The sequence below is a fragment of the Poromitra crassiceps genome (assembly GCF_964638095.1).
Source record: "Poromitra crassiceps genome assembly, chromosome: 12".
In the NCBI taxonomy this organism is placed as follows: domain Eukaryota; kingdom Metazoa; phylum Chordata; class Actinopteri; order Beryciformes; family Melamphaidae; genus Poromitra; species Poromitra crassiceps.
Genome location: NC_139632.1, coordinates 19992094 through 20005484, shown reverse-complemented (window position 1 = coordinate 20005484; position 13391 = coordinate 19992094). Strand labels below are relative to the sequence as shown.

The following is a 13391-nucleotide window of genomic DNA, read 5'->3' as shown; positions in this document are numbered from 1 at the left end:
CTCGCTCGATCTCAACTACATCTAATCTATGCAAATATCTCCAGGAAATAGAGCCAGATGGGCCTAATTTGCACCATCTGTCACAGGGGTAATCTGCAGCCGGAGACCCGGGAGTGGAGGGAACTGATGAAAATGGACAGGAGGGATAAAGACACACAGGTAGTGAAACCTGACTTTCATTGACTTTTCCAACTCTAAATTCTCTCGTCTTGAAGTGGTGACCTCATGTGAAGAAGCTGCTCCCATTCCCGAGATGGAGAAGGCTCAAACAGCGCTGCTGTCACATGATCACATCTGCCTCCCTCCCGCCCGCCCCCGGCTCACGGAAGACAGGAGTTTCCAATGAGGATACAAAGCCAGTGCAGACTCCAACCTGCAAGTCCAACATGCGGCAGCATCGCATTTAGTCCTCCCACTGGTCTAACTTCACATCCACGCTCAACTTGGACAAAATATTTGTCATGGACGTCTTTCAAATTCACTGTACCGGTGGGGCTCATTACAGAGCATTTGTCCCTGTCTGTCTTGGCCTGTGTGTGTGTGTGTGTGTGTGTGTGTGTGTGTGTGTGCATGTGTGTGCGTGTTGCCATTGCGGCCTCCAGCTGCCGGGAAAGTGTTTGAACTGGGTCAAGACAGCACTGTGATGAGATCACTCAGCTGTGACGGTAGTGCTACACATAAGTGAGTGTGTGTGTGTGTGTGTGTGTGTGTGTGTGTGTGTGAGCGAGCGAGTGGGGGAAGTGTAACAGTGCAGTCAGTGTCTTGTCATTACACATCTCATACGTAATGTATCACGTCTTTAGGGTTGTGTTTAACAGCACGTAAAGGCCTCCAGGTGGGGCTGCAGGGCCTCAGCTGTACAATCATCATAAAGAAGCGGAAGCAGGCGGATCTAGCCGCCATGCGACGGCTGTGGAAGGGCTTGTTTAATGGCCTGAGGGGAGGAAGGGAGGGAGGAGAGGAGGGAGGGAGGAGAGGAGGGAGGGAGGGAGGGAGGGAGGGAGGGAGGAGGAGGGAGTGGGACAGAGGAGTTTATAAGGAGGAGATAGGGGACTAGGACTGGACTGAGTGGTGGGCTTGGGGTGAGGTGGGGACTGTGTGTGTGACCCCCTGACCTGCTTCACGCCTGTGGAATGCAGGGCTCTTCACTTTTTTTCAACATCCTCCCGGAAACCATCCCGAAATACAACCTAAGCTGTCCTGAAATAAATGTGGGCCGTCCCCAATTTGAAAATCTTGGTTTTTCTACAATGTCATTCGTTAAAATCATTCAAATTGACCTTTAACATTATAAAACATTGTACAAATGATTAGATGATCAATCATAAACGTTTTTATGGGAGGCCCGTCCGGGATATGAACATAAAACTAATCATTTGACATCCTCCCCGAACGTGTTTTTATCGGGCCCCATGACGAGGGGAGGTCCTTAAGCTTGCGCCCTGGAAATGTTGTGGGGAATTTCCAGAACCAGAACCAGAATGACCCAGAAGTGATTGGCACCATGTAAGGCTTGGAAGAATGGGCTGGAAGTACTGAAGCAAAAGAAGAAGAAGAAGAAAGAAAGAAAAAAGCTAGAAAAGTCCTCCCGTGTGTGGGACTGTTGGGACAACACCACTTTACTCTCCAGTCTAAATCCTATTATCCCACCTGCACACTTGTCTATCTATTTCTCCCCTTCATTCCTTTGCTCCCACACCTTAGTCAAACCATCCACTCCCTTCAATGATTCAACAACTGTTCTCTGACCGCACATCCAGCTGTCATTTAGATTAGCTGTCATGAAGCGCTGTCTAGTAAATCATATGCCTCGCACTGTCCCTTTACTCTGCCTGGGACATGGTGTCAGTATGTATTGTGTTAGCATTCTAAGCAAAGTTTTTGGTTTGTCTCTGCACAAACAAAACACAGTTCTGTGCATTCATCATAATAGGAAAAATTAAGTGACACTGTGACTCCTCTCCTCACCACCTAATGGACCGGCCAGTTCTCTTCTGCTCTGCTGGCTCCCAGGACATGATGCCAGCAAAACAAGAAGCAAAGGTTATCTTCTGCTCTGCTGGCTCCCAGGACGTGATGCCAGCAAAACAAGAAGCAAAGGTTATCTTCTGCTCTGCTGGCTCCCAGGACGTGATGCCAGCAAAACAAGAAGAGAAGGTTCTCTTCTGCTCTGCTGGCTCCCAGGACGTGATGCCAGCAAAACAAGAAGCAAAGGTTATCTTCTGCTCTGCTGGCTCCCAGGACATGATGCCAGCAAAACAAGAAGCAAAGGTTATCTTCTGCTCTGCTGGCTCCCAGGACGTGATGCCAGCAAAACAAGAAGTGAAGGAAGGGGAATATGGCTTGGTCTCATGCTAAGGAGCTGTCTGGGACTCTCCATCCCCCCGCTCCAACTCTCATTCTTCATAAAGCTCATTTTCCTTGGCTCCCAACAGCTGAATGTGTGTAGCTAACATCTTGAATCAGCGTTTGGGATCTGACATACATGGGGAAGTTTCCACAGCAACACATTCTTGTTAGATAATCTCATATTTATACTGGAGGGCAGTAAACTGGCTCTTAGGGGCCTGGCAGAGATATTGGAGGGGGAATAACGGGCACGGCTGCCCCTTGCGTCATTACCCAGAACGTCTTGTTGGTGACTTCACAGGGCAGGAGGAGAGCATGCCATACACACACAAACACACACACTTCACAGGGCACCAGGAGAGCATGCCATACACACACAAACACACACACACTTCACAGGGCACGAGGAGAGCATGCCATACACACACAAACACACACACTTCACAGGGCACGAGGAGAGCATGCCATACACACACAAACACACACACTTCACAGGGCAGGAGGAGAGCATGCCATACACACACACAAACAAACACACACTTTTCACAGGGCAGGAGGAGAGCATGCCATACACACACACACACACACACACACACACTTCACAGGGCATGAGGAGAGCATGCCATACACACACACACACTTCACAGGGCAGGAGGAGAGCATGCCATACACACACAAACACACACACTTCACAGGGCAGGAGGAGAGCATGCCATACACACACACACACACTTGCACACTTGAAAAGGCTCCAACACGTGCTGCACCTTCACTCAAAAGCACTATAATGTCCGCCTGAAGCGAGGGCCACATAAGGACGACCTGCCTTCCTTTCAGATCATGGTTGCATAGGGTGTCTTTATGAAGCAGATGACTGGCAGGGGAGGGGTGGGTGTCTTTATGAAGCAGATGATTGGCAGGGGAGGGGTGGGTGTCTTTATGAAGCAGATGACTGGCAGGGGAGGGGTGGGGATGTAGGGTGTCTTTATGAAGCAGATGACTGGCAGGGGAGGGGTGGGGATGTAGGGTGTCTTTATGAAGCAGATGACTGGCAGGGGAGGGGTGGGGATGTAGGGTGTCTTTATGAAGCAGATGACTGGCAGGAGAGGGGTGGGGATGTAGGGTGTCTTTATGAAGCAGATGACTGGCAGGGGAGGGGTGGGGATGTAGGGTGTCTTTATGAAGCAGATGACTGGCAGGGGAGGGGTGGGGATGTAGGGTGTCTTTATGAAGCAGATGACTGGCAGGGGAGGGGTGGGGATGTAGGGTGTCTTTATGAAGCAGATGACTGGCAGGGGAGGGGTGGGGATGTAGGGTGTCTTTATGAAGCAGATGACTGGCAGGGGAGGGGTGGGGATGTAGGGTGTCTTTATGAAGCAGATGACTGGCAGGGGAGGGATGGGGATGTAGGGTGTCTTTATGAAGCAGATGACTGGCAGGAGAGGGGTGGGGATGTAGGGTGTCTTTATGAAGCAGATGACTGGCAGGGGAGGGGTGGGGATGTAGGGTGTCTTTATGAAGCAGATGATTGGCAGGGGAGGGGTGGGTGTCTTTATGAAGCAGATGACTGGCAGGGGAGGGGTGGGGATGTAGGGTGTCTTTATGAAGCAGATGACTGGCAGGGGAGGGGTGGGGATGTAGGGTGTCTTTATGAAGCAGATGACTGGCAGGGGAGGGGTGGGGATGTAGGGTGTCTTTATGAAGCAGATGACTGGCAGGGGAGGGGTGGGGATGTAGGGTGTCTTTATGAAGCAGATGACTGGCAGGGGAGGGGTGGGGATGTAGGGTGTCTTTATGAAGCAGATGACTGGCAGGGGAGGGGTGGGGATGTAGGGTGTCTTTATGAAGCAGATGACTGGCAGGGGAGGGGTGGGGATGTAGGGTGTCTTTATGAAGCAGATGACTGGCAGGGGAGGGGTGGGGATGTAGGGTGTCTTTATGAAGCAGATGACTGGCAGGGGAGGGGTGGGGATGTAGAGTGTCTTTATGAAGCAGATGACTGGCAGGTGGGGATGTGGACATTATTAGGCGGCGCTTGTGAATCAGGATGTCGACACATCCTGCTCCCGACTGGAGGAGTTGTCATGACAACCAGGGCTTCAAAAATGATGATTGTATTGATTTTGTACTTGAGGGATGGAAGGAGAGGAGACGATGGGAAATGGGTCTGTGATCTCTCTACTCCTACTTGGCCAAGGATCATCCATTTTGAACACTCCAAACGGAGCTCCGTTTACTCGCCTTTTGGGGGAGACTTGAGGTCAAGGTGAATGAGACTTGAGTACACACTGAGTGGTGTGTGTGTGTGTGTGTGTGTGTGTGTGTGTGTGTGTGTGTGTGTGTGTGTTTCAAGTGCATCACACCTGGTTGAACCTGCGAGTGAAGGCCACAGCATTGGGGGCAGAGCTGTGCTTCTCCTTCTTGTTCCAGCCACAGCTTGACAGCTCCTGAAGAAAAGAAAAAGGGGGGAAAACCGGTCAGAAATGTACATTACGCACATAGACACCCTGCTGTTTGAACACGTCAACATCTCATTGAAGGTAGTTAACAGTCTGCTCAGAGTTCACTCAGTGGGGAGTGAAGAAGAGCAGGGGCATGATGAGAGATAGAGAGATAGAGAGGGATAGAGAGAGAGAGAGAGAACGATAGAGAGAGAGAGAGCGAGAGGGAGGCAAGCTCAGAGAATTCAAAATAAAAATAAACAAAGAATGGCCGCAAGAACAATCTATGCAGGATTTAATTCTCCCGCAGTGTGAAGAAGCTGTGTTCTCATGACTACATTAGAGACTAAGGATTACTAAACTATGGACTGATGTTGCTCATTTAAGTAACAGTTTGCAGAACCAAGTCAAAGCTTCATGTCTAGGCAGAGATGGGAAGTAACTACGGTAAGTACAAATACTTTGAATCGTTACTTTACTTAAGTATGATTTTCAGGTATCTGTACTTTACTGAGTGTTTATTTTTCTGACAACTTTTTACTTTTACTCCCTACATTTTAACAAAAATATTTGTACTTTCTACTCCTTACATTTTCAAAACATGCTAGTTACTTTCGTTTTAATGCACGACAGACAAAAACCATGTAACGTTGTCTGTTTCTCTTTTTAGTGGGAAAACCATATCACACAAATTATTAATCAAAGTACAGTCTTCACATCTTAAAACATGTTTGGAGGGGATCTTCTAAGTTTACTAGTCTTCGAATCATACTACTATAATTGGAGGCGCGTCTTTCTGTGTGTCTGTCTGTAGGTCGGTCTGTCTGGAGTTGCAAGATGCGCCGTTCACCTCCAAAAAAAAAATTCCAGTGTGAGTTGACCTCCCTCTTTTTTAATGGAAATGTGTCTGTAAACACAAACAGGGTGTGTGTGTAACATTGTCTGATCCATCCATCTTCTTATATATAAAATTGAGTATGTGGGCTCGGTTTCAAGTTCTGTGTTCAGCCACAGCTATGCCGTATTACGTGCGATGGGGCTGAAATGTTCAGGGTGTGCGGGTGACCTGATGGAGCCAGATTTCTTAATTATGTGATTGTCCTAATTAACTAATGACATCAATGATGTCATACCATCACTGATGATGTCATCAGTGACACACACACACACACACACACACACATACACACAGACTGAGGGAGAGGGAGAGAGAAGGGGGGGGAGACCGAGGGAGAGAGAGGGGGGAGAGAGACTGAGGGAGAGAGAGAGGGAGACATTGTGCGCACCAAAAGGGATGTCCTCAGTCTGGCCCACGTGTGCCGGATCCGGATCCGCCAAGCGCTGGGCACACATCGCCTGAACCAAGTGCACTCCCTACCACTAACACAAGTGATGAAGGACTTCGTGCTCCACCAAAACTGATTTGAAGGACTGCCAGTTTATTTATTTTCATTTCCTAGATTTAGTTCTTCAGTGACTGTGTTTCAAACAAATCCAGGACCAGAGATTAATGCCATCAGCATACACCACCTGTAGCTAATCCCACTACTATAATTGGAGAGCTGTGTGTCCCTGTGTGACGTGAGGTTCGGGTTAGCTTTGCACAGAAACAGCCAGTAGAAGTACTTTTTTACTTTTATACTTGATTACATTTCAGAGCCTGTACTTTTTTTACTTTTACTTGACTAAACAAGCATAGTAAACAATCATAGCTCAACCACAGTTCAAAAATCTCAGAAACCAGAGTAAAAATATCCAGAATTTCAATCCAAAACTCTATTTTCGTAAGAAAATAGTATCGTACGAATGATAGTACTACATACTACTCCTACTTATGCCAAGTAGCAGCACCAGCACCAGCAGTAGTAGTAGTAACGTAATTGCAATATCACTTTTAAGGGGAATTGATTTTGGAACTGTAATGCAGAAAACCCCCCCAACTACGCCCAGGCAAACTCATTTGTGGCCATCAAGAGCACCAGGCTGGAGCGAGTTCGGCCTCAGCTGCCTTCCGCCAGGCAGCCGCTGATGAGACCACACAGATGCTGTGAGGGGGAACCCAGACCCTCCTCTGGCCCCAGCAGGCCGCTCAGAGGCCAGGGACACTGATGTAACGCTCGGAAAAAATGTTGTGCAAGCTCCTCTCCCAGGTCCTGCCAGCCCGGCCGGCTCAGAAACAACTGAATCAGGCTGCGACTCCCCCACACACACAATACCCCCTCTGAGACCCAGCGTCTGGAAGCTACAGCCTCCACCAACTGCTCACAGCTCCCCAAGCCCACAGCACATTAGGACGACGGCTCCATGCAGAAGGAGATGTCACGCTCATTCAAGTGTGCGTGCGTGTGTGTGTGTGTGTGTGTGTGTGTGTGTGCATTCGTTAGAGCCAGCCAGCGGGGGTAAAGAAGCTACATATCGAATACAGATGTTAAAAGCAGACATTTGAGCGGGGGCGAGGTGATGCCTCTGGGTCTGTGTTGGCTGAGTCAGGAGGGGGAAAATGGAAGGAGTGGAGGGGAAAAAGGAGGACAGTGTGTGTGTGTGTGTGTGTGTGTGTGGGGGGGGGGGGGTTGGGGGGGTGGGGGGGCAGAGACTGTCAAGAGTCCACACTGTAGGAGACCCGACAGCAGCGTTTTCAGTGAAAAGCCTCCCCCTCTGGTTGATTTGGGACTCACAATATAGTGAGTTTGAGTGTGTTCTCCACCTCAGGAGAAGCAGCAGAGAGCAGCCCAATCAGCGGGTAGGAAGCTCTTGTCCGTCTCACCGTTGAGAAGAACCCATCGTTTATTTGACATTGGCCCTTTTTTAAATAAGTGCCTCCCGTCTTGTCAATCATTCTTTCCTCTGTCTTCCACACTACTGATGATTCCCAGACAGAGACGTTCCACAGTGAGTGGTGGGAGGTGTATTTGTGTAAGTGTGTCTGCTTGTCTCACAGCTCAGACCACACTACCTGACCACCCGGGTAGACTGGGTCTGTCTCTCTCGCAAAAGACCACAACTTTTCAACAAACACTGGACCACCTAGGCCTACTTTCCCAAGTGAGAGGAGCCTCCTCCTCATCCTAATCTATGACATCTATCCGTCTCACCGATTTTGACCAAACACCAAGAGATCCAAGTAAGACGCGGTGGCCAATTCAATTCTGCTTTCTTAAAGAGTTATTGTGTAACAATAACCAGGGCCAGTTGCCTCATTTGTGGAATCGCCGGGGAGCCGTTCCACAGGCTATCCAAAAGCTGTTAGGACTTAATTATTTCCTTTATTTTCTTTGACTTTATAGACTCATTTCACACTGAGGCATTCAAAACTACAGGCACCATTGAAGAAGCGGACAGCAGTGGAGTCGTTAAGAGAAAGGCTTTGACGAGGCAGGTCTGCTAAGGAGAGCATTTTAAATGTTGCAGTAAAGCGCACCGTAAAAAAGGCCACTCCGCCAAGCCACAGACAGCCTGTCATTTCCACACACCGGCCCAGGCTCAGGCCCAGGCTCAGGCCCAGGCTCAGCAGCCTTTCCATTAAGACCCGGCCCTATGGGGGATGCTCGAAACGGGCTGTTTTATTTAGTCACCATGAGGGCTGGCAAGGACAACTAACCTCAACTCTGCTCGAACCTTTACCTGAGATGCATCTTGTAATCTTTAACAAAATAACAAACGACAGCTAGCTCTCTTGCCCGTTTGTGTCCGTCCCAACTGGGAGATCATTGATTTCAACCGTTATCCGTTCACTTGTATTCTCTTACATATCTTTCTATTACATAAGCAAAGGCACAGGCTGGATAAACACAGCAGCTGCAGCCAGGCCACAAACTAGGATGATCTAATGTGAGATACCGCAGCCACCCCCCTCTTGTTTTTGTCTACATGGTGAATGGAAAGCCGGAGTGCAGGGAAGAGATCATGGGGAACGTTAGGGAGAGGCCACAGGGAAACACTGGGATGGACCGTGAAGAAGACGAGGAGCCGGGTGGAAAGGAGGACGACGCGGAAGAAACCCAGGAGGGGAACGAGCGAGGCCGAGAGAGGGAGAAATCCAATGGCAAGAGAGCGGGGAGATCGCGGGGAGAGTGAGATTTACTGAGGTTGACAAAGAGTGTAATGGAAAGTCTGCGCAGCTCTGCCTGTGCCAGACCTGTACTTTAGCTCGCTGCGAGCCGGGGGAACCCTAATCTGATTGCCAGGGTTATTCCTCTGGGTGTACAGTGCCACTATGCTACAGATGTACCTGTTCACTTCTCATCCTATAACATCACCTACTTGATGTGTGTGTGTGTGTGTACAGTATGTGCATGGGTGTGTGTGTGTGTGGCCTTATCCCCTTCCCCCAAGACAAAAAAAGGAAAAGTAATTCAGGTCAATGACATGGATCATTGCCTCTGTCAGATAGCTCTATAGACTCTGGCAGGGGGCCTACAAGCCTGAGAGGCAGCCTCCATTGCCTTGTTGTGTACACGATGATGGATCAAATGAATTCTCCAGGCGCTCCCCTTCGTGACATGAGGTGTAGGTCATTCTTACAAGAGCACAGAACATTATGTCAGGGCTTGTGAAAAAGAAAAGTCGACAAAGAAAATGTGCCGGCCACAGCGAGACATAAACAGCTACGCTCAGACGTACAGATTTCAGCCAGCGATAACGCAGTCCGGGGGCCCCTACAGAGAAACCCTATGTGACTTTCACGTTTCACATCTCGGTTTCAGTTTCAAATGTCTGCATACGGGATTGTTTGGGTGAATGTTTTCAATCTCAAAAATCAATGCTGGATTTCATTAAGATTGCAGGTGAGTCAGGGTGTGCAAATTGTTTCCTGTTCCAACTATGGGTCGTCGTCGTCGTTGTCGTCGTGGTCATCTCTACGACTCGGCTAAGACCCCCAGTCTGCTGGGAGGAGTTCCATGGTGGGCGCTCGCTCACACATCTGAGGAGCGGACATACTTCTCAGAGATACGTAAAAGGCAATTTGATGCCTATTCCCTGAGAGCCGAAACAAGAGCTGCCCGCCAAAGCCACTAAATCGCTTCCTTGGATGTTGTCATGACCGTGTGCTCAAAACAAAAGACGATTCTCCCCCTCTCCATCTCCTCCTCCCCCTCTCCATCCCTCCATCTCCTCCTCCCCCTCTCCATCCCTCCATCTCCTCCTCCCCCTCTCCATCCCCCCCATCTCCTCCTCCCCCTCTACCTCCACTTCATAAACAGCCAGCTGGGACTCATCAGCAGCACGTCTCATTACCAAACCCCGAGCACAGAGGAAGGGGAACAAAAGGAAGATAAAAGGGTGAAAAATGCGATCCCAACCGCTCTCCACTTGCTCTCCTTCCCCGTCACTCTCTCCATCTCGCTCCTCAGCTGGTCTACACTGTAATGAGGCAGCATCCAATCTAGCTCACGCTTTCTAAACAGAACCAGACCTCGGATAGAACTACCCATTAGTAATCCCTACCTCATAAATTTAGATGAAAGAAAAAGCTCCAGCTGCATGCTTTCCACAGCTCAACAAGTCCCTCAATTTCTCCTCTCCTCCTCCTCCTCCCTATGATCCATCTCGTCATTTAATGGTTTTTCAGTTTGCCGACCAACAGCCAAGGAACATGTCTGAGATTCATCTGGGGGGTGTAGATTATACGTCGGTCTGTGCTCTCGTACGAGACCAAAAGATTTCACTTCTGGAGTTTCCATCAATCATACCGCTACTCCAAACGGAACACAGGATACGATAAAGCATGGAAGGCTCTCTGCTCAACAGATCAGTGTCAATTTCTCTGCCACCTCGCAGCATTTTCCCAATCTTTTATATAAACCTGGAATATTACGGAGCGCTGATGAAAGTCTGTCACATATAGGAACATCACAACAAGCCTTGTACATGGGAATGTCCTATCTGCTGACACTTTGTAGCATCATCAAAGGCAGATGTGTTTAGACTTCGGTGTTCAACATGGCGGACAATGGGGCTGAACACTATAGTCGAATTGTCATTATTTGACAGAAGATTGCAATTGCCATTTAAACTTCGATTCATATCATCACAAGTTCTTCTTGTCATACATTAGAACTATAAAAGAAAGTGATTTTGTGCAGAATATTACCGAGTTTGAGTATGACAAAAGGTTTTCACCAATATTGTACTTGATTCATGGAGCAAAGACTACCTGGAGCATTAAAACACCTTGTTCAGAAATCCATATTGACACCCCTCTCTCTCTTAAGCAATTAATTGCAGCCTCTGCAATTTTGTAAACTGCAGAAGTTCATATATTGCAATTTTGATTTTTGTTTGATTAATTGCCCAGCTCTTGCAGACAACACAATGCTCCAGACGTGAAGTAACACAGGTCAGACCCTGAGCTTATGTAACTGGCTCTTAACTGTCAGGTTTGACTTTACTTAACAGGACTTTCCAGTAGAGCCACATGATTTCCGCAAAATGGAAAAAATGGACGGAATCATGGAATTTGGTAATAAAAATTGAATCAACTGTAAAACATGGAATATTGCAGAATTGTCCATAATTTGGCTGAAATTGATCAAAAGTAGAAATTGATCACAAGTGGACGTAATTATTGTAGGAACCTAAATCATTTCATAATTGTAAAATAGGCTTAGAGAAATACTTATGTTTTCGATTGGGGTGTTTTGAGACGGGGGTCTCACTTTAAGAAACATGTTGAAGAGGCTGTCTGAGAGAGCCAAGTCGCACAAAAAACTTAACTATATCGATCCTAACCCCTAAATTAAAATTGGGGGGGGGGGGGGGGGGGGCCTGACTTAACGAAATCCTCCGTTCTAGCGCGCTCACGTCTGGGGCACGTCTGTTTATGCTTCATACACACATGTAAACATGTCAAACTTTTGTCAACGCAACTACACATTAATCATGTTTGGACAGTGGCTCTCAGCGCCTGCCTCTCTCTCTCAGTCTCTCTCACACACGCATATTATATTGAATTGAATTATATAGAACTGTTATGTGTTTATGGAGAGAAGAAAAATTAAATCTTAGATAATACCAGGCCAAGTCATAGCTAGTTTATGGCGACTTCAACTATTTCAAGCAGTTAGTAGAGTTATTATGGAAAAATTACTGCAGCTTCTGGAGAACATCATCATACCAGTGATAATAGAGCAGCTCAAACATAAATTCTGCTGATACATGAACTTGTATTTAAGTTGTGCAGACAACAATGTTTCCATTATACACTAATAAGACTGAAGGGCAAGCTTAGTTAGCCAAGTCTAGTCAACTCTGCTGTAAGGGCATGCTTAAAGCGTGCAGTAAAAACATTTTTTAATCACTGTGACCACAGACCAGAAGCACTTGGATGCGATCTGTTGGAAAATCTGATCCTTATTTTGTTCGTTTTTTTATGCAAAATGTTAAAAGATGTCAACTTTAATCACTTTAAGAGCATCTGTGCATGTCAGAGGTTGGTACTGTAATGCTTGGAACGCGACTGGAGATATCCGACCCAAAATTGACTCCTTCACATTTTACAGATCACATCATGGAAAATGACACACTCGTTGCCTTCTGTATTTCGCCCCCCTCTGAAGAAAAAAAATGACAGTGCCAATACCAAAATATTTTTCCATAATGATATCTCAATTGACTCTAATGAGTACTGAAAGTAGCTGCTCGCCATTTGTTTGAGAGCCCACCTTGGACCGCTTGTGTGTTCTATGTATACGGTATTTCAGCAATGTAACATGGTATTTAAAGGGTGTTTAAAAGTTTTAAAAAAATGGCTGTGAGACAGTAAAAACTAACTATTGTACCACTCAAGGATCCAGCCAAGTTATTCAAGATTTTCCTATTCAGTCAACAGAGTGATAGAGTGCACACACACACACACACACACACACACACACACACACACACACACACACACACACACACACACACACCTGTTTTTCCCATCCTATGTCTGAGGGGCAAGGGGACTGACAGCAGTGGAAACTCCAGTTGAGTTGAGTTCAGTCATGGAGCTGTGGAGCTTTTCTGAAGGGGTTTTGAGGGAGCGCTCAGTGAGAAGCAGGAAGCTGCCAGGATGCTGCTGGGTCACTTTGCATAGTGTACATTCTGCTCCTTCTCCCCCTCCAGGCCAGACCGCAGCCTTCATCCACTCGTCAGCCGCCCCCTCACTCACGCAGACCAATGTGCGCATCAAGCTCTGTTCCAAACAAACAGCCCAAACATTTCCCCTGCATCTTTCCTCTGTCCCACTCTGTCCCCCCCCATGGATCTCACCACCTAGAGTCCTCCTCCACAACTCCAACCACATCCCTGCCCCATCCACTCTCTCCTCTGTCCTGAGCTCCACTCTCTTCACCTCTCTCCTCTGTCCTGAGGTGTCCTTTACCATTCTTTCCCACAACGCTCCGCTGGACCTGAACGCGGGGGCAGATTTTCACGAGGCTTATAAACCCCATTCAGTCGCTCAGTCATTGTGCAGTCAGTGAAAAGCAGACAAGAGTGCGGGCCATGTTAGCATTCATAAATCCCTCAGAAGCCTCGGTGTGGAGCAGGCCCAGCACCGTTGAGACGTGGAGGCTGGAGTCCAGACAGATTCAGTGCCTTCTCAGTGGGGAAACGTTAAGT

General features: G+C 47.8%; 2 protein-coding genes across 2 annotated transcripts in view; one reads left to right on the top strand and one right to left on the bottom strand.

The window, feature by feature from the left end:
• Positions 1–161, top strand: part of angptl1a (angiopoietin-like 1a) — a 39536-nt gene extending 39375 nt beyond the window's left edge. The window contains exon 5 of the mRNA XM_083647715.1: positions 45–161. Coding sequence (XP_083503841.1) covers positions 45–92 — 48 coding nt within the window. The 3' untranslated portion in view covers positions 93–161. The remainder of the gene's footprint in view (positions 1–44) is intronic.
• Positions 1–13391, bottom strand: part of ralgps2 (Ral GEF with PH domain and SH3 binding motif 2) — a 109930-nt gene that overhangs the window by 51868 nt on the left and 44671 nt on the right. Inside the window, exon 6 of the mRNA XM_083647713.1 lies at positions 4713–4796. Within this exon, the coding sequence (XP_083503839.1) occupies positions 4713–4796 (84 nt within the window). The remainder of the gene's footprint in view (positions 1–4712; positions 4797–13391) is intronic.